The 27,581-nt window shown below is 41.7% G+C and overlaps 4 protein-coding genes across 4 annotated transcripts in view; 2 read left to right on the forward strand and 2 right to left on the reverse strand.

Annotated features, from left to right (window-relative positions):
• The window catches only part of ntn4 (netrin 4), a 31,425-nt gene extending 25,191 nt beyond the window's left edge, over positions 1-6,234 (reverse strand). The window contains exons 1-2 of the mRNA XM_024801038.2: positions 5,700-6,234; positions 3,477-4,030 (exon numbers count right to left, since the gene is read on the reverse strand). Of these exons, the coding sequence (XP_024656806.1) occupies positions 3,477-4,030; positions 5,700-5,745 (600 nt within the window). The 5' untranslated portion in view covers positions 5,746-6,234. The remainder of the gene's footprint in view (positions 1-3,476; positions 4,031-5,699) is intronic.
• A 3,915-nt stretch (positions 6,235-10,149) lies between these two features.
• Positions 10,150-13,158, forward strand: snrpf (small nuclear ribonucleoprotein polypeptide F). The gene is made up of 4 exons (XM_004573743.6): positions 10,150-10,305; positions 10,922-11,047; positions 12,733-12,797; positions 12,944-13,158. The coding sequence occupies exons 1-4, from the start codon at positions 10,303-10,305 to the stop codon at positions 13,008-13,010; spliced, it is 261 nt and encodes an 86-aa protein (XP_004573800.1). The 5' UTR covers positions 10,150-10,302; the 3' UTR covers positions 13,011-13,158.
• Positions 13,159-13,295: 137 nt separating this feature from the next.
• amdhd1 (amidohydrolase domain containing 1) lies at positions 13,296-17,990 on the forward strand. Its single transcript, XM_004573744.4, has 9 exons — positions 13,296-13,485; positions 14,742-14,848; positions 15,196-15,260; positions 15,340-15,617; positions 15,688-15,913; positions 16,545-16,669; positions 16,802-16,895; positions 17,208-17,368; positions 17,793-17,990. Exons 1-9 carry the CDS (start codon positions 13,349-13,351, stop codon positions 17,896-17,898), a joined length of 1,299 nt encoding a protein of 432 aa, XP_004573801.3. The 5' UTR covers positions 13,296-13,348; the 3' UTR covers positions 17,899-17,990.
• A 914-nt stretch (positions 17,991-18,904) lies between these two features.
• Positions 18,905-27,140, reverse strand: LOC101484972 (tetraspanin-9). Its single transcript, XM_004573746.5, has 9 exons — positions 26,964-27,140; positions 22,501-22,542; positions 21,972-22,051; positions 21,683-21,874; positions 21,534-21,608; positions 21,334-21,435; positions 21,110-21,241; positions 20,039-20,122; positions 18,905-19,348 (listed from the first exon to the last, which is right to left on the reverse strand). Exons 3-9 carry the CDS (start codon positions 22,032-22,034, stop codon positions 19,277-19,279), a joined length of 720 nt encoding a protein of 239 aa, XP_004573803.1. The 5' UTR covers positions 22,035-22,051; positions 22,501-22,542; positions 26,964-27,140; the 3' UTR covers positions 18,905-19,276.
• Between the last annotated feature and the right edge of the window lie 441 nt (positions 27,141-27,581).

Consider the following 27,581-nt stretch of genomic DNA (forward strand, 5'->3'; position numbering starts at 1 on the left):
TTTTTCAAGCATAAGTGAAAGTAGGACTTTTTGAAGAACCCTTCATTATAAAAAAAAGTAAAAGCCGAATTCGTGATCTTTTTCAAATCAAAACTGGAAAAGAAATCCAAATCTGAAACTCTGCACTCATAGTAAGCAACCACTGCAGACCCATTGTGTGGTGAGGTCATGAATCCACTCACGCACGATGTCTCTTCTGCTTTGTTTACTTCTCTGCAGCCTGTGAGGGTGGCCACATGTATGTTACTGCCCCCTGAGGTACTGTTATCAATATATATTTTAACAGGTTTCTGACTTTTAATTGAAATAGTACCTGAGTGCAGGCCAACTATGAACATAACTGTGAGAACTTAGTATTTATGAGACAACAAGTGAGATTAGCATGGAATAAAGCTCTATATTCGTACAGTACATACATAAATAAGGCTTGTTGTCATGTCGTGACCTTGACTGTCAGTAGAGATGATGTAGAAGCAAAAACCAAAAGGTGCACAGACGGTGTGAGCAGCTGAGCAGCAGCAGCTGGTCTGTCAGTGCACTACTTAACCTCTTTCAACCCCAGGGTCATCAGTGGAGAGGTTAAAGGGCAAACAGGTCATGCTCCTAGCACAGGTTGCTCACCCAAACAAGCCGGAGAGACGCAGGAGACGGAAAACAAGCTGCTATTTTCAAACCTTCACGCACAAAAGGAGATGGAGAGGGGAAAAAAGACCTGAGAGCCTCACGGAAACACCTCAGAGTAGCAGGGAAGAGTCCACATTTCATATGAAAGCGCTGCAGGGGAGCCCGGCACAGCATCGGGTTTGGCATGTGCCTCAGCACACATCTGCAGAGCAGCTCCCAACACACACTGCTTCAATTAAACATCAATGGAGTGCAGGAAGCCCTCTCGTGCTACAGTCAACGTACGCCTATTAAACACTCAATCATGCACTCGGGGAGCTTCCCCCCACCTGGCTTTCCCTCTGCTCGGCGTGCTGTGTGACTCTTGAATGTTGCGTGACTTACTGCAGAAAGATCTGACTTTGCTCCAACAGGAGGGGTTAAATGATGGAGAGGCTGCCCTTCAGGATTGGCTGTTAAGTAGCTCGCTTTACCTGTCACCCGTGACATCATTAGCACTTCATTCATGGAGGAAGAAAAAAGCTGCACGACGAGCAGGAAAGTCTGTCACGCCTGCAGGTGTGCATCCGCGCTCCTTCCCACCTGCGCTAACCTGCTATCCGAGCAAGCTGGCGGTGTTTGGACTCGGAGGAAAGGTGGGAATTCGAGACCTGATACAAATCTGATCATCAAAACTGCTTCCAGAAAGAAAGCAGGCCAGTCGAAGAACAGTAACAGTGCAGCCTTTAAACTTCAAACTGTTGCTGTTATCTACCTGCAGAATTTTACTTTTTTCTGCTTCAGGCTGTGCTTTCATGAGGTTTCCCTGATTGACTATTTTCCTCTTGAGGCTGTAATCATTATGATTTCAGAAGGAAATGATCTACGCTCTAGGTCATCTTTGTACCTGCTGTGAATAAATTGGAGAGACCACCGGGTTGCTTATTTGTCAGGAACAACCAACAAAGAAAACTTTGGGTTTAAAAATGTGTTGGATTGTGTGTTTTAAGAACCAGATGAGACCACCAACAAGCCATAAAACCAAGGTCTCAGAGTTTCACAGAGACTTAGATGTCAAAATGTAAGTCGTGATGAGGACTGTTTTCAGTTCAAAGACATCACTCAAAGCTCATAATTCCCATGAAAATGTATGCCCATGACGAGTGTATATAAATGTGGTTTTCAAGCCTCTTTGGTTCTTCAGGTGTATTTAGTTACAGAAGTGGATAAATTGATATCACTTATGTCACCACATCTGTTACATTAAAGTGGTTTGTTTTGGTTTCATTCATGTACCAAACTTTGACCTTCCACCCGGCCATTATTGCTCATGTCCTCACTTGGTAATGTGGGTTCTGTGCACTGCACCCCCCCTTTTACACTCTCTCGTCCATGGACATCCTTCAAATCAGAGGGCCCGGTGGCGCCAGTGGCTGGCAGCCTCGCCTCTGTCAGTGCGCCCCAGGGTGGCTGTGGCTACAATGTAGCTGCCATCACCAGTGTGTGAATGGGTGGATGACTGGTTGTGTAAAGCGCTTTGGGGTCCTTAGGGACTAGAAAAGCGCTATACAAATACAGGCCATTTACCATTTGTAAACTGACTGCGGCAGGTGTTAAAATGGAAACACACAAATGCTAAAACATGTTGCCAAATATAATAATTTTCTCTTTCATGTCCAATAAAATGTGGCGTGTAGCGACTTTCATCTGATGCACAATGTCCAGAAAAAGCAAAATCAAAATTTAATTCCAGTGAGTCCCATCTGTGCTGCTGCAATCTGAAACATTAAATTTTATCCATCACAGAGACTGTAAATCCCTCTGAGATCTGCTATGAAAATAAACCTCACACAACCTCTATTTTGACATATACTCCCAAACTGGACCCCAACCAGGTTATAGAGACACTTTAAATGATTCTGCAGTCTGCTAGAAATGTAGCTCTGTTAATGCAATACAGGTGCAGTTTATGTTTTTTCCAAAGATTTATTTACTAGAAGGCTGTGAGCAGTAGACCCAGGCTGATAAAACTAAGACGACATGGTCAGAGAGTCATTTCAGGACTCGGTGACTGAATTAAGAAAAGCAGTTGCATGTGAAAGGCACAGAGGAACCTTGGGTGCTGGTATCGATGTTACTTTGACACATCCCATCCACTTAAACACTGCAGCTCCAATTGCAAGACACTTCCCACCAGAAGCGAGCACATAACACAAGATACACATAATCCTCAGATCCCAATCCAATCAAGCATCTGCAGTATGCACCAGAACGAGCCCAATCAACAGCCCTGCCCCCAACGGGACTCCACTGCCAGCGCCTCAGTGCCAGACCCACAGGAAACCCCCAAAGGTCCATGCCCTGACGTTTCAGAGCCATTTTGGCAGCACCTAAGGGGATTTTTTTTCTATAAAAGCTCCTGTGTTAAGAGGAGATAAAAAAAATACCCCGTCTTTGAATACTGTGTAAGAGATATGTTTGGCTTCTCTTCTTTCCATTGCCGTTATATGCTGGGATCCTGGATCTGGAGCATAGTCAGATGACACATTCTGGGGACAGGAGCCAGTATTTTGGGGGTTTCTGGGAGAGATCCAGACCAAAATGTCCCATTTCACGCATTTGTTTAGAAAGCTAAACTGCAGTCAGATGACAGCTGATGGTTCGGAGATTCCCATTTGTCTCTAAACTGCTTTACTGATCCCTACAGATTCTGCATGCTCATATTCAGAGATTATATGCAAATTAACCCTGCTCGTCTTCCTGCTTTGTGGGAATATGGAGCTAGAGTTGATTTGAAATAGAATAATTCTTTATTCATGTTCAGTGTGACTGATGTCATAAAAACCCCCTAAAGACTTGGAGCATCGCCTCACCTCTCCGCGGTTGCAGGGGTAGGCGCCTGAGTACTTGGACGTGCAGGTGGCGCCATCCTGGCCAATGCCTGCCTTTCCCTCTTCCAGCCTGAAGGCAGCGCTGCAGTTGGTGGCGTAGTACTGCATCATCCTCCAAGTTCTCCCGAAGTCCTGCGAGCGCTCCAGAGTCATGGCGGCAGGCCTAGGTGAGCGAAACACCAGGATGAGATGCGTGAAGTAGAACTCCGTCTCCAGGTCCAGCTGCACAGTCTCCGACTCCACCCCTCCAGCCGACTGCCACCAGGTGTTCGGGTGACGGAAGGAGGAGTCGGACATGGCCCCGGCCAGATGGGACAGGTGGGGCAGGCCGGCGTTGCATTTGGTGCACTTGGCGGGGCTGCAGGCCAGGTTGGCGTCGGGGTCGGAGTAGAAGCAGTGGAGCTCGCTGCCGTTGTTGCCACAGACGGTCTGCGTCAGCACCCTGCGACCCAAGGCAAGGTTCCCCATGCGGGGGTTGCAGGCGCGGTTCTCACAACGGGGGGCCACGCCCCCATTAAACACCACCTCAGACAGACCTGCAGGAAGAAGGTTTGCAGAGAAGGAACTTTACTATGGACTCACATGACACCATCCTCAGTCACTTTAAAGGGTTACTCCACCCAAAAAAACAAAAAAAACCCAACAACCCCAAAACAAAACACTGACCTTTACCAACACCTGGCCATGTAGGTGGGATTATTTGACTAAAATATTAAAAATAATGGTTCTCACACCATCATTAAAAGTAAAATTTCTCTCCCGAGTCCAGTTTACTCTGCAGAAAAACAATATCAGCAGTTTCTTTGGGACTATTGGCAAAAGTAAAATGAGTTAAAGAGAAGGGGAAATACTTTAAAGACCAGATTAAATCCAACCGGAATTATCTGCTTGGGTAGATATCACCCAATAAAGACATATCAGTCCATCTACAAAATTGGCCCCATTAGTGTAAAAAAAAAAAAAAAAAAAAAAAAGAAGCAAAGAGCCATGGATCATCTTGAAAGAAAATTAATATTTTTCTCAATTTTTCCAGTAAAACTAAACATTTTCCTATTATACTTAGATTTAAATATTCTGTTTGTCAAAAAGACACAATCTCTCTTTGTGGCAGTTTTTGTCCATTTGTGGTCTTTTTTCTCACCACATTCTGGATGATTCGCAGCTCTTTCAGTGGTATATTTAACATCTTTGAGCCTCTTCTGTCTGTATTTCTACCTGTTTTGCATCTTTTCCCGGTTTTATTGGGTTACTTTCACTTTTCCTGGACTCTCATTCGAACAGAAACCAAACAAAAACAAAGTGTGAAACTAAAGCTGGGCTAACGCTTTGTTTTCGGTGTCAGTGGACCAAAAATCAAACCAGCCAAAGAACAGTGAACAGACACACCTCATTCAGTCTGAGAGTGAGTGGGGCAGCTGAGAAATGGGCTGTGTGTATTTGTGTGTGTGTACACAAGTCAAGTGTTTTACCTCGATCGGAAATGTTATGCAAAAAGGATAATAGAGGCATTGTGCACCTGCCTGCCACGGACCGCAGGCAGCGTGGACTCTGACACAGATAAAGTTTGGCAGCTCGGGGACGATGAGCAGCATTCAGACGCCTTCCAGACGCTCTACAACCCTAACCCTCCACCCACTCCACCCCTCCGGGCAAATAGTGTCATCCCCACTGTGGATTTATTACTTTAAAACCTGGAGCCCTCTACTGCTTCTGTCATGTGCAAGACCTCACAGATAGGCTCACATTACATTTTACAGGATGAATTATTGCATATTTGCACTTTTTATAGGTGGATTTTCTTTGTTAGGCGGTAGATCCATATGAATTATGTCACAGTGTTGATGGGGAGAGAATAAATGGATGTAAAATAACAAAAATCACAGGTTTTACAGGAAATTGAATATGCTTTAATCAGAAATAACTCAATTATTCAACTATAAATCACAATATCTGCTCTTTGAAAGGGAAACACTGAGGATGGGACACATCCTCTATTGTTCTCTTTCTTCCTGGAGGTTAATATAAAAGCTGATTATGATCATCTTTCAACATATGTGTGTTAATTATCTTAAACCTGAGCAGTGAGAGGTTAAATTGCCCCAAATTTCAAGGGAGTTCTGCATTGCTGCACTTGCCACGGAGACATTGTTGCCCCAGTGGCAACCCCCCTAATAAAATTTTTTTTAAAAAAAACATCACACTGACCTGCATCTGAAAACACAGCCAGGCTGACCACGAACAAGAAAAACATATCTCCTCTGCTGTGGGAATAGACCAAGATATGTGGGGGAGAAAAGCGAGCCAGAAAATCCGCTGGAGTTACTCAGAAATCAGGGAGCTCATCCACAGTGGCAAAGTTTAAAAAACACAAGGCAAGTGCGCAGGGTTCAGCTCCAGTGTGGACTTTCTCTTTCACTCAGCTGCGATCCAACAGGGCGATGATAACTCAGCCGTATGAAGGAACAGCATGATCCCGGACGGTGTGAGGTGTCCCGTAGAGAAAGGAGGAGGGCCGAAGAGGAGGAAGAAAAGTGAACGGGTCTGCCTGGCTCGTCTGCTGCTCCGGGACCTGCGGCGTGGTTCATCTCCCTGCGGTGATCTGCCTCTGAGGGCGCACGGAGACGCAGAGGAGGTGCGGTGACAGCGCTGTGCGCCAGCTCCGCCTCTCCCTCCGGATTTTTCTGCGACTTAAAGGAACATTCCAGTTTGTGCTCCCAGCCTCATCTTCGCACCAGCGGGGTCCCGGCACGAGGACCCGGGACCACGCGGGGGGGACTTTATGAGGAGTTCAGGGAGTCCAAACTTCCTTTAAAGGCGCATTTCCTCACTTCTTGACATGCAAATTTGGATGCTCATATTAAATATATGACTTTCAATTAATGACTAGCATCTCAAACGCACTCCAACCTAAGAAAACACCAGCAAGTAGAAAAATAAAACACAAGATGAAAAAAAAAATCGGGAAACAAAACGGAAGTGATTTAGTGATTGTGGAGAGACAAAAAACAACAACAAAACAAACAAATAAACAAAAAAAACGTGACTGACGCTGTGGAAGTTTCAAGCTAACTGTAAACGGCTAATAGCAAACATGTACAGTATAACACGAGTCATGTGATGACAAAACACGCATTACCTGCATCTGAAAACCGCAGTAAACTAGAAATATGTGGCTTCTTTTGTGTTTTATTTAGTTCATTGTTTCAGGTCAACTACCCAACAATGTATATTTTACAGTTTTAACCTCTGAAACTGTGTTTTCAATGTTCACATCTCTTTATGAAGACCTACCTCACTGCTTCCGTTGGTGGTGGTGTTGAGAGGGTATGTAGCACCCAAGTGCTGATCAAATGCACTTGATTAACCAATTGTCAACAAATCTGAAAAGTCCTTCATAACAATGGAAGACAAAACAATTATTTCAAGTTATTGCTGCTAATGGTGGTTCCACAAGCTGCTGAATCATGGAATGTACTTATTTTCTCACAGGACTGTGATGGGGCAACAACTGCCAGTAAAAAAGGATTTATATGTTCAAGAGAGCTAAAAGGAAAACAAATGGTTTTACATTTGGCAAGACTTACAAAATGACAGTGGGAAACTATTTGGGCACAGAGGGAATCAAAACTAGAAGATCAGTCCAGGATCAAATTGTAGGCACAAAAAAGGAAAGCTTTCATATGCTGTAATTTGCTTTGAAGAGTCACCATTCTGAAACAGACTTAAGAAACTTGAAATTTTACCCAGAATGCAAAGTTCTCTATAGTGAATCATCAGAAATCAGATGAAAGTGAGGTGTTGCTGTGCATCACTGGCTTCAGACTGCAGCGATGTAAGACATGATCTGATTTTGGTTTGACGCTGTGACACTTTGAAGTGAGTTTGATGATTGCCCACCACTGGTCCTGACAGGGTTTGGACCCCCTGAGGGGACCACATAGACCCTGATGATGAACGGACCACATGAGTGCTCACATCCACATTTCTGACTAATTGGCTTTGGATGCAGAAGCTGCGTGAGCTGCTGAGGCACTTCAAATTACACCCTCTGGTTGCTCTGCCGACCACGAGCCTTTGTAGACGACATCGCCAGTGTCCATAGAAAACCAGTGAAAGATCCAGTTAAATACTCATCCTGCTTTCCACATCATCGCTGCCCATAAAAAGAAGAGGGGAAAGCCCCCAGCTTCCAGCCTGCAGGAGTGGCTTCAACAGCGTGCAGGCTGCAGGGCGCCTCCCTGTGTTCAGCAGAGGTAGAACGCCGATTTCCTCTCAGGCCCATTTGGCTTAAGCTCGACTGAACCCAGCACGGCTCTGGCTTCTCTGTCTGCGGTGTAATCGGACCGTGACCTGCTTTCTAAGCACCTGACCCTTGTCCAATAAGCAGTGAGCCAAGTTAAACTATCTCACCTGTTCACTTTGTTCTGCCTGTCCTGGTTCAGTCACCGCCTGCCTGGCTCTTTGTGGAGGAGAAAACTTTGTTCTTTTCTCACGGTTTTAAACAGTTTCCAGGATTTAGCTCCATAAAGACAAGAGAGATGTTTTCATCTTCTCAGCTTTTGGGCAGAAAAGTCAATGAACAAGTCTCCAATAATGCTCTGTGGTCTTCTTAAAGCTCTTTGTGGTCACTTTACATCTATTTAGGGCAGTTTCTGTTTAAAGTCATTTTATCATCTCCATTGTTGTTTTTGGGTCAGTTTTGGAGCTCTTTGTGTTGGTTTTTCTCAGTTTGTGCTCATCTTTCACTCTTTTTGTTGTATTTCTGGATGTGTTTCAGGTTATTTTTTAATCTAGTCATGTTGTGTGTCTTTCTAGTCTGTTTTCCACCACCAGCGCCACCAGTGAACAATGGATGTGTTGGTTACACTGGAGGAAGATCATAACTTAAATTATTTAAGGGTTTGACAATTTTATTTAAATAAAGCTAAATTTGTAACCAAAAAAAAGAAGTTTTGATAAATGTTTAAATTGCTGAGGAGCTTATAGGAGTGTCATTAGTGTCTGCAGGTATTCAGACACAAGCCAAAGTGTTTTAGTGTTGCCTCCTCCCTCGCCTCCATCTGTGAGCCCTTTACTGAGCCCCCACTCAGTGTTCACGTTAGTCATCTTTTACTTATCATTTTACTACATTTTACTATCTTTTTGATAGTTTGTAGTCTTATACTACTTTTCCATCTCTGTGGCACGTCAAAAACTTTTATAGTCTAGTTTGAATGCCTTTATCCATCCATCCATCCTCTTCCATTTAGCCTTATGATGATCACAGGGGGCTGGAACCTATCCCAGCAACCATAGGGCAAGAGTTAGGGTACACCCTGGACAGGTCACCAGCCTGACGCAGTGTTAACACATCCCTTTTTACTAATTTTTCATGTTTTGTAGCAGTTTTGAACCTCTTTTGCTGCTTTGAAGTCATTATTTTAAATCTCTCTGCAGTAAGGATGCAAAAAGCAGAGGTAATGAAGGCAGATGAGTCTAAATACCTGAGTTAAACCAGCGAAATCAACAGACAAGTGCACAAAAGAGGTAATGAAGAGAGTCCAGGGAGGGTGGAGTGGGTGGAGACGGGTGTCAGGGGTGATTTGTGATAGAAGGATTGCAACAAGTGTGAAAGGGAAGGTTTACAAGATAGTACAGATGCTACAATGTACAGTTTGGAAATGGTGGCCAAGCTGAAAATGTTACAGTTTGCTATGGGAGTGACCAGGATGGACAAGCTTTCCTATTTTAACATATTTTGCTAGTAATTTTTGGATTTCTAGCCATTTTCATTCTCTCTCTGCCACATATTTCCTTCATGCTATAAAACACACACAAACTGACTGTGTTAATTACACAGAGGGCGGCTAATAGGCTAAAATGATGTAAGGACACAAGTATTTCAAATATGCAAATAAAGCTCTGCTGCAATTTCAGAGGAATTTCTGGACAATCACAGCCTCTAACAGCAGGAAGTCAGGTGTTAGTTTCATTCATCGCATCAGGTTTGAACTTGTCAGATACTTCAGAAACTGTTCAACGCTTCAGCGCAGAAAAAATGTGAGCGCGTCAGACTGTTTTTGCCTGGAGTGAAATTGCTGCTCAGACTTACAGCCGGCTGACTCGGTTATTACAGTTATTTAACTTTTCACCCCCAAAGAGGCCACAGGGTTCAACTAGTGAGCAGTTTGTGAGTGAGGGGCATGTCAAAGTGACATAAGTAGAGCAGGTGTTGCACCTACAGGATATGTCATTATCCATCTGCCTTCAGTTCAGCTGAGGGCAGGTGGAGGCACCGACAGTGATGCTTTTATTTGCTTTGAACAGTAATCAGATCACAATTTAACTTTTAAGTATATTATCATGAGGCAAAATAACTTTAGTTGTCATTTTTATGTGTGTTTGGGATCATTGTCATGTTGGAACACTGAGTTATGTTTAATTTTCAATCATTTAGTTGTTAATTTAAACTGAGTTGATTTTTTAAATTGTGCGCTGTCCCTTGCTTTGATGGTTGACCACAGTTTGTTTTTCTCATGTTTCTCATGGTCTTAAATGTTTCTGTTCTGCTCATGATAACCAATAAAATAAATAAATAAATAAATAAATAAATAAATAAATAAATAAATAAATAATACGGTTTGGGTGTGGTGAGACCTCTGACCGCTAGGTCGCGGTGTGTAAAAACACGCAGACTCCTCAGGAAGCAAAGTGCAGGACTTCCGGTCGGCGGCAAAGCGTGTGCTGCTGTTAAGTGCAACGTTATTGTGACGAAAGGATACCAAACGTATACCTTAAAACGCACAGTGCTTATTTACTTTGAGCTAAAATGGTGAGTAAAGCTCGGAAAACTTTACATTTTAGCTTCACCGGATGTTTTGGGGGATTTATTACTCAGAAGGGCGCGGGAATAGCGACTAGCCTGTTAGCTGGTTAGCATAAGCGAGGCTAGCGTCTCATTCATAACTGTAGAGATAATGAATGAATCCTCACACGGAAAGCAGCCTCACTTTTTATGTTTATCTACGGAAACATAATTAGGCTGGTTTCAATGCTTCCTGTTTATTGGCTGTTTGTTTATTGGCGATTTTCTTCCTGCTTGAATCTGTGGAGAGTGTCGCACCAAACTTCATTCAGAAAACGTCTAATTTAACTGCCACACAAATATTTTGAAGCTAAATACTTATAATAACTTGATAATTATAAAATTCACGGTTTATTTTTTAATCGTCTTTGTCTTTGGAAAACTGTGCAAACTGAAAGGAAACGTGCAAGATCTCTTTTTAGAGACCTGATACCTATTATAAGATCACAGATCAGAATAAGTCACTGCATATGGTTTTGATTTGACATGTACGGGTATTACGATGCTAAATTGTAGCTGTTTGTTTCATTGGTGTCTGAATTTGATGTGTGTGTATTTATCTCTGATTGGTCTGCTTCTCCAGAGTTTACCTCTGAACCCGAAGCCCTTCCTGAACGGCCTGACAGGAAAACCAGTGATGGTGAAGCTGAAGTGGGGCATGGAATATAAGGGCTACCTCGTGTCTGTGGACGGGTACATGAATATGCAGGTGTGGATCATTTGCCTTGTTCAATTACCTAAAATTTGTTCTACGGTCAAATTATGCATTGTTTATAGACTAGGTATTACGATAAGAGAAACTGAGACTCGATTTCAAAATAAAAGCAGTTTTCAGCTAATGTGATTTTTAACATTGACAAGCTCATTTAGTTTGGCATTAATGCAGCTGCTGTAGCATGAAAGGTGACTTGGATTTATTTTTCTAAACTTGGTGTTATTCTGTATCCAAGTAAAAACAACTGTTAGCCCAGAGTAATGTGTTACCTTTGCCTCCTCTGCTTCTTTGTCGCTGTGTTTGTAGCAGCAAACAAAGCTCTTCTCTTAGAAAGGTTGTTTTTACTGTTGCTTAATGCAACACAGAACTCCTCCAAGCTGTCAGTACACAGTTCCCCTGCATTACCCAGCAACAGAAAATTATTTTGTGGGCAGGGATAGCTCAGTAGATAGCATGGTCACCCCATGATTGGAAGGTCTGGGATTCGAATCCACTGAACGGCTACCCTGAGGTACCCTGAGCAAAGTACCTTCCCTACACACTGCTCCATGGGCGCCTGATTAGTGGCTGCCCACTGCTTCACTGAGTGAATGGGTTAAATACAGAGAAAATAATTTCCCTGTGGGGATCAAGTATACATTATTATTATTATTATTATTATTAAAACTCGAGCAATGTGTTCATGGGGTCACACAAGAACCTGTAGTATTTTCCTGTTGAAGGATAAAATGACATCATTGCAAGGAAGCATCATTCCAGTGTTGGGCTGTACACCAGTGACCAGACAGTCACAGAAGAAGGGACCTGTGTTAACTCAACACTGTCCTCACTTGTAGTTCTAAACATACACCCTGATGAAAATACACACATATTAATATACTTAGGACAACATCAATAATCCAGCTCAGGGAAAACATCCTGATACTTGATAATTTGTGAAGTATGAACAGTTTCTACCCATTAAAAACTTCACATTTATAGAATTACACCACAGAATGGCATGCTAGGCTATGCTAAACTTAAAGTCAGAGTTTTCTGTATCACCAAAGTGGCTCTGTTTTTACCTGGTGAAATCAGGTAAAAACAGATTACATTTTTTTTATTCGTTTATTTAGCGCTTGTTTTAAGTATGAATTTGTGCAACTGTGGCGACTGATCATTGCCATTGTCACTAGTCAGTGCTGAATGTACAAGTCATTAAATCTAATTAAATTATATTTTAAGTCCAATGCTGGTGATTTGGTGTCCTAAATATTTATTCAACTATCTGCCACCAGATGGAGCTGCAGCAACAAGATTTTTGTAGAAAAATGCCATAACTTTGCTAGTCTGGGCCTGATCGTATTGTTAAGGCTCTTTTTAGTTATTTTGATATACAAGCAGTAGAAATGAGCTTTCTCCGAAGGATGGCTGGCTATTAGAGGCTCACAGTAGAGCCGCTACACCTCCACACTGAAAGGAGACAGTTGAGGAGGTCACCTCCTGTGTGAGGTGTTCTGGGTGGACACCCAGGAAGCACCGGAGAGATTTTATCTGTCAGCTGGCCTGGGAACACCTCAGTGTTTCCCTGGATGTGCTGGAGGAGGTGGCTGGGATGAGGGAGGTCTTGGCTTCTCTGCCCCACCAATTATCTTACCTGACCTTTGAACTTTGTTTTATTTTTTATTATTTTTTTACAGCTGGCAAACACAGAAGAGTATGTGGATGGAGCGTTGGCCGGACATCTCGGTGAGGTTCTCATCAGGTATGTGAATGACACTTTGTAACGCCACAGAGAGAAATCAGTGGGAGTCTGAACAGTTTGAAGTCGTCAGACTTGACTAACTTGTGTTAATAATTAAGTGACTGGTGAAAGGAAACGCTTTCTCATGCTGTGCTCGACCTCCACAGGTGCAATAATGTTTTGTACATCAGAGGTGTAGAAGAGGAGGAAGAGGACGGCGAGATGCGAGAGTGATGCCGGGCTGATGTGTGTTTGTGCTTTCACCGTGTGAAACAAATGAACGTTTGGGGTTATTTTTCAAGCAGCTTTGAATCTTTTTTTTTCTACTGTATGTGAGACCAGTTTTATGTCGTGATACAGACACAATAAAGTGATTATTGTACCCTTTCTTAAAAAATACGTGTGTTTGTGTGTCGTCTGATTTTTTTTTTTGGGGGGGGGGGTGTACAGTAAGCCCCACCCCCCTCTGTGCACTTTAAACTCTGCTGTTTCTCTCTTGGGTAAATATTTGCCTGTTTCCTGAGTTGGCTTCAACACCCTCTCTCCTAAAGTTTGACTTCAGATGAGTCAAAATGTCCAGACCTTACAGACTGCTGGTTAAAAATGCCAAACAGCTAGTTTTGATCTGCAAAAACTCTGAGAAGTACCTGACCAAATATGGGATGCAAAATCTCTGCGTGATTGAAAATGGGAGCGTTGTAATAGGAAGGTAAGTTTGTCACAAATTCTGAATTTTATAGGCACATTCTCAGATCTCTAAGCTTTATAAAGGAGATGTCAAACATCTGGGTCGGGGGTCAAAAGTGACTACTGCTTCTGGTGTGAGGATTTAAACACAGTAGAAGAAGTCTATGCAAGGTTAGAAGCTTGTTAAAATCTCAAGATTTTTGAATTGTAAAGAAAGTGGGAATGTTTGGGTTCCAAAATCTATACATGTGCATGCTTTGTGCTCTACAAAAGCACATAAACGGACAGGAAACTGAATAAATGAGGAAAATTAGGACCTGCTGTTGAAGCTGCACTTTTCCCTTTGACACCTTTTGCTTTACACCATGTGATGGCAAAAGAAGGCTACAGGGATTATTGAGTAAAAGATTGGGTTTTGACTGTCAAATGTTTACTGTCCTGTTAAGTAAAATAAAGACAGTAGATTTTAAAGATGACTAAACTGGTGATAGGTTTTTATTGCACATGTAGCTGCACAAATGCAAAATTTTAAAGTCTCTTAAACGTTTGATTCAGAGCCTCTTCTACCATGTTCCCCTACAATTAGACAGGTTTGGTATTTTATTTATACACTACTTCTTATTGTTATTTTCTAATATATCTCTAATTCACAGACCAAGCTGCTTTAGTGACTGAAATGATGAGCATCCCCATGTAATGTTAAAGGCTTTTTAAAAAATGGTTCTATTTGTATTTATCATATCTCTGTCTATCACAGATGCTCTGAAATGTTCTAATGTAACTTATTACTTTCAGTCATTTTAATGCAAAAGAGGTCATCCAAGACGCCACTGTAGATCTGTTAGCTATATTACAGTGGCAAACATCAAAATATAGCAAAAAAAAAAGTGGAAAACTACAATAGAATCAATGGTTCTGTTTAAAAAAACAGATCTGTTTTGGAGGTTGACAAATACATTAGGAAATGCTTAAAAATAACACGGCACATGAATAAATATGACAGGAGTCATAAATAACCTCTGTTGAAGGTTAAGAAGCTTTATTAGAGTCTCTCAGATTTCATCAGAAAGATGGAAAATATCTCATGTAGCTACAGAAGTGAGCAGAGCTTGTTAGGAGCTGTGCTGTGCTTTTGGGCACCAGTTTCAGGTTATTTGAAAAGTGATTTCTTAACCTGACGACCAATGATACACACTGGAGCGCCCCCTACAGGCTCTACAGACTCATGACATGTCAGAGAACAACGTTACTGGATGAATGTGTGCTTTTCCCTCACAGTGACGGGCTGATTAAAGCTGTAGGGCCTGCAGAAACCATCAGAGCTCAGTATGCAGAAGCTTTGTTTGACAAAGTGATCGATGCTGCAGGAATGTGCGTCCTGCCAGGTGAGCATCAGCTCTGTATCAGTTCTGTTGGCTTAAATATAAGCAGTCAGACGTGTGAATTGTTGAGAATTTCTTGCCTTAGTATAATGTAAAAAAATACTTGATGTTCTAACAAAAGACTCCCAGACATTTGTTTTGTTTGTTTTCTGTTTTCTCCCATTATCATCATCAAATTTACAGACTAAAGATGCTAAATTTAAATGATTTGTTTGATATCAAGCTTGTGAAAAATATGCAAAAAAACTAAGAAATCAGGAAGGAGCCGAAGTCCAAAGTACTTTTAATGTTTGACCTTTTACTTCTGCCTCTTCTCGCAGTGATTAACTGCTGCAAACTTCTTGTTTCAGGCTTGGTTGATGCTCACACTCATCCAGTCTGGGCTGGGGACCGGGTGCATGAATTTGCAATGAAGGTAAATTATTCTGCTTAACTTCACTTCGCTTCACTGAGCATCTGAACTGTTGATGACATGCTCGGCGCTCCATCTGCAGCTGGCAGGTGCCACCTATATGGACGTGCACCGAGCAGGTGGAGGCATCCACTTCACGGTGGAGCACACTCGAGCCGCCCCCGCCTCGGACCTCCTGGCGACCCTCCGCAGCAGGTTGATGCGGATGCAGCGAGCGGGCACCACCCTGGTGGAGTGTAAGAGCGGTTACGGCCTGGAGTTGCAGACCGAGCTGAAAATGCTGGAAGTGATCGAGGAGGCCCGGCGCTCCCTACCTATAAACATCTCTGCCACCTACTGCGGAGCTCACGCAGTGCCCAAGTAAGTATAACTATTTTTGCCTTATATTCCATATCTCCTCCTCCTCCTCCACGTCTTCCTCCTCCTTCAGAGGGAAAACAGTGGCAGAAGCTACAGAGGACATTCTGAGAGTTCAGCTGCCTCGGCTGAAGGAAAGGATGTCTGCTGGGACTCTCAGAGTCAACAACATCGACGTGTTTTGTGAGCAGGGAGTGTTTGACCTCAGCTCGAGCCGCTCCATCCTGCAGGCAGGCAAACAAATGGGCCTCAACATCAATTTCCATGGAGATGAGCTTCATCCCATGAACTCTGCTCAGGTATCTGCCGAAGCTTATGTATACACTGTAAGCTACAGCCTAAAGATGAATATTCACCTCTGAACCACATCATAACCTTCAGTTTCTGCTCACCGGATCAACAGTACTCATATTATTTTAGTTTACACCAACTCCAAAGAAAAATATCAGCTAGTTTCCACCTTTGTGATGAAAACTAGCATGCTTCATTACCATCTTTACTACCAGACCTACGCTCTTCTGCATCTGGATAGTCTCCAGATCCCCGTACAGATGGATTGAGAAAACAAATGTTCACAGAGTCATGTGAGTTTTGTGGCCTTATTAAACAGTTTCCATACACCCATATGTTTTTTTTCTAAGAACATATGGGTGTACAGAATATATGTTATTTCAGCTGCTGATAATCTTTGACTTTCAGAGTAATACAGTCTAACACATCCAAAAACATGGTCAGGAAGGCGAGGGAAATGTCACTATCGACAAAAAAAAAGACACTAAAGGCGCATAAAATATAATTGATGATCCGGGGCCAAATGCAGATGAGCTGCACGGAGACCTTTGGATATTTATCTGAAACCTAACAGTTTAATTGTTTATTAATAATCATCTGAGGTCCTGTCTTGTTAAACAGAGTGTGCATTTATTTCAGATGGGGGCGGAGCTTGGAGCCTTAGCCATCAGTCACCTGGAGGAGGTGACAGATGCAGGAATTGCTGCCATGGCCAAAGCAAAAACTGCCGCGGTCCTCCTGCCGACTACAGCTTACATTCTGCGGTACTGTAACACACACACACACACACACACACACACACACACACACACACACACACACACACACACACACACACACACACACACACACACTTTAACCGAGAGTTTTCGAGTAATACATTTATTGATGTTTAGGTTGCCCCAGCCTCGGGCCAGAGACATGCTGGACGCCGGAGTGATCGTGGCCCTCGGCAGCGACTTCAACCCCAATGCCTACTGCTGCTCTATGGTGAGTGCAGGATGTCTGACTCCTCCTTTGTCTCTGTCACAGCCACACGCTGTATATAAAAGATGGATGTAAGTACTGTGACATTACCCATGAAGCCTAAACATTATGTTTCCGTTTTTCCTTAAGCAAGAATGATAAGTTATTAGCTTCCACTGAGGTGCAAACTGCTGCTGTAGGCATGTAAAGTTGGACATTTTAACATGGAAGTCTGGAGGGGTTGATTCACTTCAAGAGTCTGCCTCAAGTGGCCAATAGAGGAACTGCAGGCTCCCCTCTGCTTACATCCCCCTCTGTTCTTTTTCTCTCCCTCAGCCGATAGTGATGCATCTGGCCTGTGTTAACATGAGGATGTCCATGCCAGAGGCTTTGGCCGCCGCCACCATCAACGCGGCCTACGCCCTCGGGCGCTCCCACACACATGGATCGCTGGAGGTCAACAAGCACGGAGACCTGCTGCTCCTCAACGCCACACGGTAAGCCCACCCACAGCAGAGAACACTTCAAAGACCAATTTCATGTTTTTATGGAGCTTAAAAAAGTTAAGGTAAAATTTAAAGAAACAGCTGTGTGTTTCTATTGTGGAAATAGTGCAATTATTTACTCTGTGTGTTGCACTCAGTCACTCACTGCTTGCAGTTTAGTGCTGCCTTTAACTGTAATGTTGTATTAATGCATGGTTTCATAATTTGAACCATTATTTTACCAGGTAGCTTTATTAATTGTGCAGTTTTAGTGATTCCTAATCAGAGGCAGAAACTTTGGTGTGCAGATGTTTAGATTTGGTGTTTTTCTGATACTTCTGACCTCTTCCTACATTGAAAATCTAATATTGTATCAGCTTTACATTAGAAATAAGAAATAAAAATAACAGAGGCTGTCCTCTGTGTCGTTCTGCAGGTGGGAGCACCTGATTTACCAGCTGGGAGGACATCAGGAGCTCATCCGGTATGTCATCATCAAAGGGGACGTCGTCTATGATAACAACAAAATCCTGGACTTGTAACTGTGGAACTAGATTAACAGAGTGAAGTAAAACTATCTAAAAATTTAAATGTGTGCTTAAGGAGCTAACTAAAATAAAGTTTTAGTCTCTTATGTCAGTGTGGTCACACCTGTCAGCCCAATAAGCACTGGGAGGCTTCGGTCCAGATGTTTATCTATGTTCATGTAGTGCTCTGTCCAAGCATGAAGCCATGTCATATCAAACAGCTCTCTCCTTTTATCAGTCACAGTCCCTACATTTAAAATCCTTCCACTCCTACCTCTCCTTCTCTCACTGCCTCCTAATATGCCGTCCCCCTCTCCTCTTCCTTTGTCATCAGACGATTGTGGGCGATCGTGGCTCAAGAGTTGGGAGTTCGCCTTGTACGGTAATCGGAAGATTGCCGGTTCGAGCCCGGCTTGGACAGTCTCAGTTGTTGTGTCCTTGGGCAAGACACTTCACCCGTTGCCTACTGGTGGTGGTCAGAGGGCCCGGTGGCGCCAGTGTCCGGCAGCCTCGCCTCTGTCAGTGCGCCCCAGGGTGGCTGTGGCTATAATGTAGCTTGCCATCACCAGTGTGTGAATGGGTGGATGACTGGATGTGTAAAGCGCTATACAAATACAGGCCATTTACCATTTTACCATTTCAGACAACAGTAGTATTTTCGCCCTTTAGACCAACAGTGCCATCGGTCTGGGTCTGTTAACAGAGGCCTCAAACAATCTGAAATCTCATGTTAATAACCATTGTTTAGTCTTGATTTATTTTTTAAATCAAAGTCACAGAGAGCCACTGAAAGTGGGCAAAGGTTCATGACCTAGATCAGATCACTGCTGTTAGAAAAGCTGAGTCAGGAGAGAGAGAGCTTTCCCTCTCAGGTGATCAATCAGTTCACTGAATTACCTGATCTGACCTCTGTGAAGCCTGCAGAGGCATGAAACTCTCTCTGCTTTTATCAGAGGATTGCAGCAACAAAAGAAAATCTCAGTAATCATCACCTGGAACAAAAAAATCTCTTCAAACCGCATTTCTGTAGAGTGCTCTTTATCTTTATTGAACATGTTAGTACACAACGCTCGCCTTATCTAAGCATTTTTCTCACACGCGTGGCTTTCAACGACTTGATAATTCATTCCCAGTCTTTTCTGTTCTGATTTTTCTCGTGTTATTACTTTACATTAAAAAAACACAATATATTGTGATTTTTATAAAAGCTAACTATAAAAAAACAAAAAAAACCCTAATTTAAATGCTATTCACAACAATAAATGGGTGCAGAGATGGAAAAAAGATATACGGTTGTAGTGGTACACATAAAAACTGGCTTTTTAAAAACTCTAACGATGATATATTTTATGTACCCAAAGCTCAGCTGTGTGAAACACCTCCATTAATCCCCTCAGGCTTCGTACTTCTTCCCTGCCCGGTGGATCTGCTGGTAAAGTGTCATGGAGAAAGCCATGCCGAGCAGCTGGAAACAGAAAAACACTAAAGTTAATAAAGAGCTGTGTTATGAGGCAGGATTTAGTGCTTAGCGAGTTAACTTTAGAAGGTGGTTCCCTTCTTAACCAGCATAACCAGCCCTAAACCGTTTCTGGAGTCTGATAAGAGATCTACATGATCAAATCAAGGCTTTTTGGCCGATCAGTTCCCTGGAAAATTGTATCACAATTCCTGGAAGATAATAAGATGGTCTCTAGGGTTATGGGACAGTCTGAAGTTTTTGTTTTTCCTCTCATGAGTAAGAAAATAGATCCCCAGGGGAAGTTTATTTCCTGTTGTTCTTTGAGCGTTAATATACTGAAACCGCCCTAAACTTTTGCCTCGTTTTACTCTTGTCAATACAGCCCATGAAGACTTGCTGTAATGTGCCATATTAACACTCAGCAGCAACCTGCCAACCCCAGTAGCCTTAGACAGAACCTCCAGGTAGCCTGGGGTGGTATCTCACAGCTGTTAGGGAAAGGGTCCCTAACAAAGTCTTTAAAGGCACATGGCCTTAATTGGCAGTAAAATGTCTTAAATGAATTTTCATTTAGTTTTTTGTGATTCTGTAACCCTGAGAAAGTTAAGGAAACTACATCCTGGATATGTTGAACTTGCTTCACTGCACAGACCCTGTGAGTATTTAAAGTCTGGATGTGAATAAAGTGCTGCTCACCTGTATGACCAACACACACATCGCAATAGTCCCCAGAAGGTGCTTGTTGTCGTCCAGCCACTCCTCAACCTTCTCATAACAGCCCTGAAAAGACGAAGGAAACCAGATCATCAGGAGACATCTGGTCACAAAAACGTTTTACACTGAGTTCACTCTTTTCTCCTTTTGTTCATGGTTACTAACATCTGTTGTTGTTTCTGACACATTCAAACACAACCTAATGCTTCTTTAAATTCAAATAAAACAAAAACAGTTTGGGATTAAGTTCGAGGTAAAGAAATAACAGGAAAAGAACTGTAACACCAACTCATTAACTATATGAGTCGTGGTTGTGCAGCTCACTTTAAACCAGAGACCTCTTTTTAATCGTTTGAGCCAATAGGATCACAGTAACTGTGCCATGTTCATGTCACTTCAACCAATCAGAAGTTGCAAGGGCAAAACCCACGTGGGCCCAAATTTACTGCATGTGGCCTCTGTCCAGTCACGTGTCTGTAGGTGGGTCTAAAATGGAAGTTGTTGAACGTGGCTCTGATGCAGCTAGTTAGGCGTGGTAACTGCTGATAATCACGTGCTACCGGCAAAAATCGGGACAGTAAGTCAATTTCTGTCTTGGTGCATTTGCGCCGCTATGTGTTTTTGTGGTCTTCTTTTGCGGCTCATTCAGTGAATTTTGGTCAAAGTGTGGTGAAACTTGGTGTTTGGAATTGGTGATAGCTTCAGCCTTTCTTTAGCCGGTTACATGAAGTCTAAAGAATTTCTGGTGCGGTTTTGTTTGTTTAACGGACTTGTGTGCATTTACGTAACTGCTTGTTTAATCATGGTTTGTTTTCGTTGTGTTTGGTGGTTGTAGAAATGGTTTATATGAGATTTTAACTGAGATTCAGAGGTTTCTGTGGATACCACACATGTCGGGATTTATGTTTCTGACCCTGTGTTATAACCGATTAAATGTGATCTCCTCCTTTTTGCCACCGGTATTGGGGGCGTGGGGCTTAAGTGGTTAAATTTATTGGGCCTTGTTGACAACAGAAGGAATAAAACAATCAGCAGATTGATAACTTCACCGACCCGTGTCCAGAACACATTGGAGGTGTTGCGTCCACAGTCCGGGTAAACCTGCTGGCAGCAGCGGTCAGGAACCACGTCATCATGGAACGCCGTGTGCCAGTCGCGGTGGTTCGTCACGCCGCAGCACTTCCACTAGTAAACAAGCAGGAAGGGAGGAAATGACAGTGCATCATTCACTCAACAAGCAGCTGGATTAAAGAGTTGCCTTTAATGCATCTGCTCACCTCTCCCTGTATCGTGTTCCAAGCATCCCTTAGGCCGGCGTTGTTGTCCGTGTTGTACAGCACCAGCCCTTCTTTCAGGTCCTGACGGGCATTTTCACTCACCTGTTCACACAGAACCAGAGAGGTGGATCATGGGATATGAAGGCACACTCATCTGCAGCCTGGGAGTGAGCATGATTGCTAGCGTTTTGCAGTCTTACCTTGTCGGTGTAGACAAAGAACAGGATGAGGAGGATAAGTTCAGCCAATAGGATGATCAGGAGAACGATGAAGAACTGAATAAAAGAAGAAAAGTGTCAACATAAGATGAACAAAAGTTCATTTATACTAAATACGGTAATACACTCACACTCAGCAGGAGGCACTTGTTCTCCTTGATGGCACCCAGGCAGCCCAGGAAACCCGTCACCATGACTACGGTGCCGAGGGTGATGATGAGGTTGGCAGCGGAGAGCGAGGGGAAGGAGGGAGAGAGAGTGGCGAAGCTGCCCTGAGAAACCGAGAGCCATACGCCGACACCCAGCAATCCACAGCCTCCCAGCTGAAACACACAGGAAACTCAGACACTTCCTGCTGATTCGGTGACGATAAATTGCTTTAATCTCTTACTGCCGAGTCGGTGTGTGTGGAAAAATTACCCAGAAGAGCAGGTTAAAGAGGAAGAGCATGTACTTCACACAGCAGATGCAGCCGCGAGCCATGACTGAACCAACGGGCACTGAATAAATAAATAAATAAAGATTTTTTAATGGCAGATTTATATTAACAGTCTAAAAAAAAGTTACTAAAGCTTTGAAATAAACTGATCTCAAGAATACTACCCAAATTCCCCTTTAGGGCACCACTGTTCCCACTGTGCGCTGATAAAGTTTCTTAAATTATTTTGGTCTGTGCAAAGATACAACCACCAGTATTTACTTAATTTAGGTCTAAAATGAACTTTTATTACGTAGAGCTGCACCTACATCATAGTCAGTGGCAATGTTTTGAATTTTTAAGGGAATAAAACATGATTCGCTTGTTGTGTGTTGCTTGTTTGCACAGAAAAGCCACAAGTCACAAGTCACAGTCTGCTTTGATGCACATTATGCAACACTGACTGTAAACAGTTTCCTCTGCAGGGACTCAAAGTACAACCACAACACAGCAAAGAGGAGATGAACTCACCACTTGAACAAGCAGGAGAACGCAGAAGCTCTAGTGGTTTACCTGTGACACACAAACGTACACGAGCATTAACACGGCGCCTACAGGTGTAAACAAGTTTTTGATACCACTTTAACTGATACTGAACTTACCACACAAACAAACTGTTGTCACTTTAAAATGAAGGGTATGGTAAAAAAAACAAAAACAAATAAACAAGTATGTGGTTGACTTTAGGAACATTTTTAAACGTGTTTTGTTTGGTAGCATCTAACCTGACAGCTCCACACATCCTTCACCTGTCCAAAGTGTGGGAGTGGTGAATTTGTCCTCTGCTTTTGTTATTTAAATAAAAACTTCAAGACGAGAAGGTCACATAAATAACAAAAACGACTGAACACTCAAAAATCCCAACTATGGCTCGCTTCTAAAACTTTATTTATACATAAGCTTATATTCCTGTTCTTACCGTTTTAGAAATATTCAAAACAGCCTGAAACTGTTTTAGTCAAACTATAAATGACAAACTGAGCAATTCAAAATTAATGATCCATATTAAATTTAGAGGCAGTGTAAATTTAAATTTAATGGAACTTTTCACGAGGTCCATTCATAAAAAGTGTAATAGATTTTACTCTTACTTGTAAAATTGTATTTGAGATATTGTAAATGTTTTTAAGCACGTGCATTTACCCTGTAAACTGTAAAAAGTTCAGTAAGACGTAAGTGTGGTTAACAGATAACTGACTAATAATACAACTTCTCCAAGTCCAAGTACTTTCCACATTATGTTTTAGGTGGTGTCTTTCTCGGTCTCCCCACCACCAAAAGTTAAAAATAGAAAACTGGAAAGACATTACTCACAGGAAATGAATTCATTTAAGGACCAGCAGACACAGACTGCACACTCTAATTTTAGCTGTATTGATATCATCAGTAATGTTGGTAAACAGAATTTAGCCTCCAAGTACAGACCCTAGTTTTTTGGAAGCATTTTACATTATTGAACCTTTTATGAAGACAAACTTGTCTTTTTAACAATGCATCTCCTTCAATTGTAAATGTAATTTGTTAGAATTGTGCATTTTTAGAAAAGTTTACTAAGCCAAATGTGAGGAAAAGAGAAAAGAGATGGATTGTTTTTGTATTTGTATTTACAGCACAGAACAAAATATCCACATTAAAAAAAAAAAATAATTATAGCAAAATAATAATTTTACCTTGAATATACTTTTAAATATATATAGAATTGTTAAAAGCCTAAACTGAATTTTGAATTAATAACTAACTACACATGGCTATTGATTATTTCATTAATTCATTTATAAACATGTTAACTTTACAAATATCCCAATATCCAGGTAAACCTTTAAAAATGTGTATTTTGTCTGAACAATAGGGCTGCCACAAACAATTATTTTGATAGTCGACTAGTCACCGATTATTTTTGCGATTAGTCGACTAATCAGATCATGCGTCCACTGGATGTAAAACGTACAGCTTATTGCACCAGCACGCATCTGCTCTTATATAACTATCATTAGCTTACAGCTTTAAGTGTTTAAGGTATGTGCTAACTAAAAATGAAGACAAGATGATAGTTTATTAAATTTTAATGAAATTTGCAGATTGCCGTCTGCTCCTTGCTATCTAAAATATAACAGGACACCGGAGTATATTCTCGACCATCTCACACTTCTGATAATCAGTTGTCTGCTTGACGTTTATTCAGCTGTGTAAAAACTATAACTTTAATCTCAGCCAAACCGATTTACTCAGGAACAAATAAAGTACTAAAAAAAGCCAAACAATAACATTTTTAAGTTATCTAAGTGACTAAGTGAGTAGCGAGAGACGGCGGTGGGTTTGAAAACAATTTTCCGGGAGTCCGGTGTTCTCACGGGCTCTAGTGAGCCTTGCCCCCGGCTAGCTATCGAGCTAGTGGGTAACAGACGTCTCAGACAACGTCAGAGCACTTTTGAAAGTATGTGGTGTCTTGATAAACTGAGCAGATATTTGAGGTTTACACAGCTACATTCTTGCCTGAAAATATGTTAAACGTTTATTTTGTGACCCAGAAAGAATAATAAGAGTAACATTAAAATTAACTAGCTGCCACCATTGTTGGAAACTGAGCAGGGCCGCGCTATGAATTCTGGGATAGGCTGGGCCACGAAGTATACACCCGACCCATCCTTCAAATCTGGGGAAATGAAGGGCGCATTTGTCGGAGTCTTCGAATTTGGACAGTCTTCGACGTGTTGCTGTAACGTAATCGGCCTACAAATGCGGGCAGGAGGATGCGGTTCCTGAATTTGGACACAGCTACGATACTGAACGCTGCTTCTTCTTCTTCGGGATTTAATGGCAGCTGGCATCCTTCTACATGCAGTGCTGCCATCTTCTGTTTCAATCCGTTATTACACTCTTAAATCCTACTACTTATTCCTGCGTCTTTTGGGATCTTACAAAGCTTCAAACGACGTGTCGACTATTAGTCGTCGACGATTTTGATAGTCGACGTAAACGTGACCAGTCAACTAATCATGGCAGCCCTACTGAACAACAACACAAACTCAGATTTTCTGTCAAGTATTTATTATTATTATTATTTTATATATAAACATTTTTGACAAAAATTTGATTTTTTTAACAGTTGTTTTTTAAATGTGGTCAAAGCATGTGACAATTATGGGAATAAAATATGACAAAGAATCTAAACAAACTGAAATAGTAGTACAATTTTAAATTTAATTAATCACTTTTGTGCGTGTGTGTTTCTCTACTACAACATTTAACGTCATACACACTGTAGTAACACAGTAGCAAAACAATAACAAAAACCTATCAACCAGAGACAATAACTTTCTGTTATTTTAAAATGACTAATAAGTAAGTAAAGTAAGCAGTCATGGTAGTCTAAGGAGCGTGGAAAGAAAGCGACAGGACTTTAAGTTTCCTGAAGATGTTTCACTTCTCATCCGAGAAGTTCTAAGACCAAATGGTGGAGAGTCCCAGGTATGTTCTTTTCTTTTCAAGAACAAATATCACAAAGTGCTTTACAATACAAAATAAGACACAACAATTAAATATTTCAAACAACATTCAGCATTTAGATGTTAATCATTTCAACGATTTTTCTGCATTGTGTTTTAATATCCACAAAAATTTAGAGACTTTTAAGATAAAAAGGAAAGATGGGTAGAAGAACAAAGACACAATATCAGTGACTTGCTGAACATGGAAAGTAGAATGCCAGAGCCCATTATTTTTTCCCAATTATGTTAACAAGATATTACGATGTGGCTGAATGCCATTATTAAAATATAACATTTAAAAAACATTTACTCTGAGCAATTCCTTAATATTTCTTACATTATTATTAATTTGTAACAGGATAACTACATCTATGCTGAGAGTCATACTCTAAATAATATGTTCACTATAGTGAGCCTGCAACAAACTAATGGTACTGTCTCACACAGTTCAAATTCATTCAGCAGTGGTTAACACTGTAACACAGTTTTCTGTTTGTTAGCAAGATTAAATCAAAAAGTTATTTTTTATTGATTTATTTTTGAACACAGGTAAGACTTGAATCAGCTTACAAGTGATTAACTTTTGGAGTTGATCCAGATCTGGATAGAGGTCTTTTTATCATCAGTATTGGTGTCAAACACTCACCTCTTGTACTGTGACCTCACTAAAGGTAGCATGAGCACATTTTTAACTTTGCTTAGTTTAACAAATGCCATTAATTAATAATTAATTGATGGCATTTTTAATTAATGTCATTAAAAAAGCATTTGCCTACACTCCATCAGGGGAGACAAGGTTCACTTTCCCATAACTCATCATACAACTGGAAGTCTTTTTGCAACCAGAGAAGTCGCCCCCTTCTGGCCTTTGAAAATAATGACATCTTCCATCTTTTATATACAGTCCACACAATCACATTTTGAATGGGGCTTTCAGACGTGGGCACTACAAAAGTACGTAATTAAATACATTTTTAAGCTTCACAATTATATTAAATCAGAATTTTTTCATGCCCTCTGGCTCACATCATCACAAACTATCCCAAAACATCGCCCAACGATACAGCAGTTTCCAAATTTAAAAACTAGTGCGTGCAATAAATCTCTGCCTCGACGTGGTTTGACTGAGAAAAGCCATTTTGTTTTTGTTTTTTTAGACATATAGTGGGATCCTCGTCCCGTGGTGACGTCATCACCCAAACTTCAGTTTGCGGTCAACAGTTTGCGCTTTTTTAAAAAAAGAGAGGGGGGTGGGTAAGCGTAACTGTACCGGTGTTATTTTTAAATTCACCAACTTTATACTTTAGCGATAAGAAAAAATGCTAATGTCTGCCTACACGAAGCTAGCCCACTTCGCCGCGGCTCAGGCCGTGATTCTTTCCATGTCCATGTCGGGTAAAAGAAGAGGAGGAGGATGAGGACAAAAATGGGGGATCACTTTCTTACCGCAGTCAATGAAATTGCGCTCATCTCCCCGCTAACTTCTGGAGGTCCGCATGGTGCTCTGCCTCACAGCATCAGCGGCTTTTAACGTACAAATCCCGCAGTTGGAAGCTACGAAGTCCGCTCGGAAGTTTCCTCTATGGCTGGAGGAGGAGGACGTTTTCTAGGGAGAAAGGCGGAGCACAGAACTGGAGGACTGGAGGCGTGACTTTCGGGGGAAGGGAAGACAGTGAGCCGGTCAAAGACCCCGGCTGGATAAATATGAGTATTAGAATAGTTCACATAGTTTCCTATCGTGGCTCAATCCTCCGATTTTATCGACACAGTTGAAGCCCAAAAGAGCAATGATGACAGTTTTGTTTCACCTAGCGGTCAACAGCGGTACTGCAACATCTAACAGCAAACAAGAGTATGAACGACCAGATATCAATTTATTTCAAAAAAATATTTCCATACTGATTAACACTATTTAATAATGCAAGACGTTTATACTGATTTAAGTTATACATACAGTTTTGATTTTTTTTTGTTTATATAAGTATGTATATAGCTACATAGGGTTTTGGACATGACTCACTCGTTGTTATTTCGCCTCTGTACACCACCACAATGGAATTTAAA

The sequence above is a fragment of the Maylandia zebra genome, linkage group LG17 (genome assembly GCF_041146795.1).
Source record: "Maylandia zebra isolate NMK-2024a linkage group LG17, Mzebra_GT3a, whole genome shotgun sequence".
NCBI classification, from domain to species: Eukaryota; Metazoa; Chordata; class Actinopteri; order Cichliformes; family Cichlidae; genus Maylandia; species Maylandia zebra.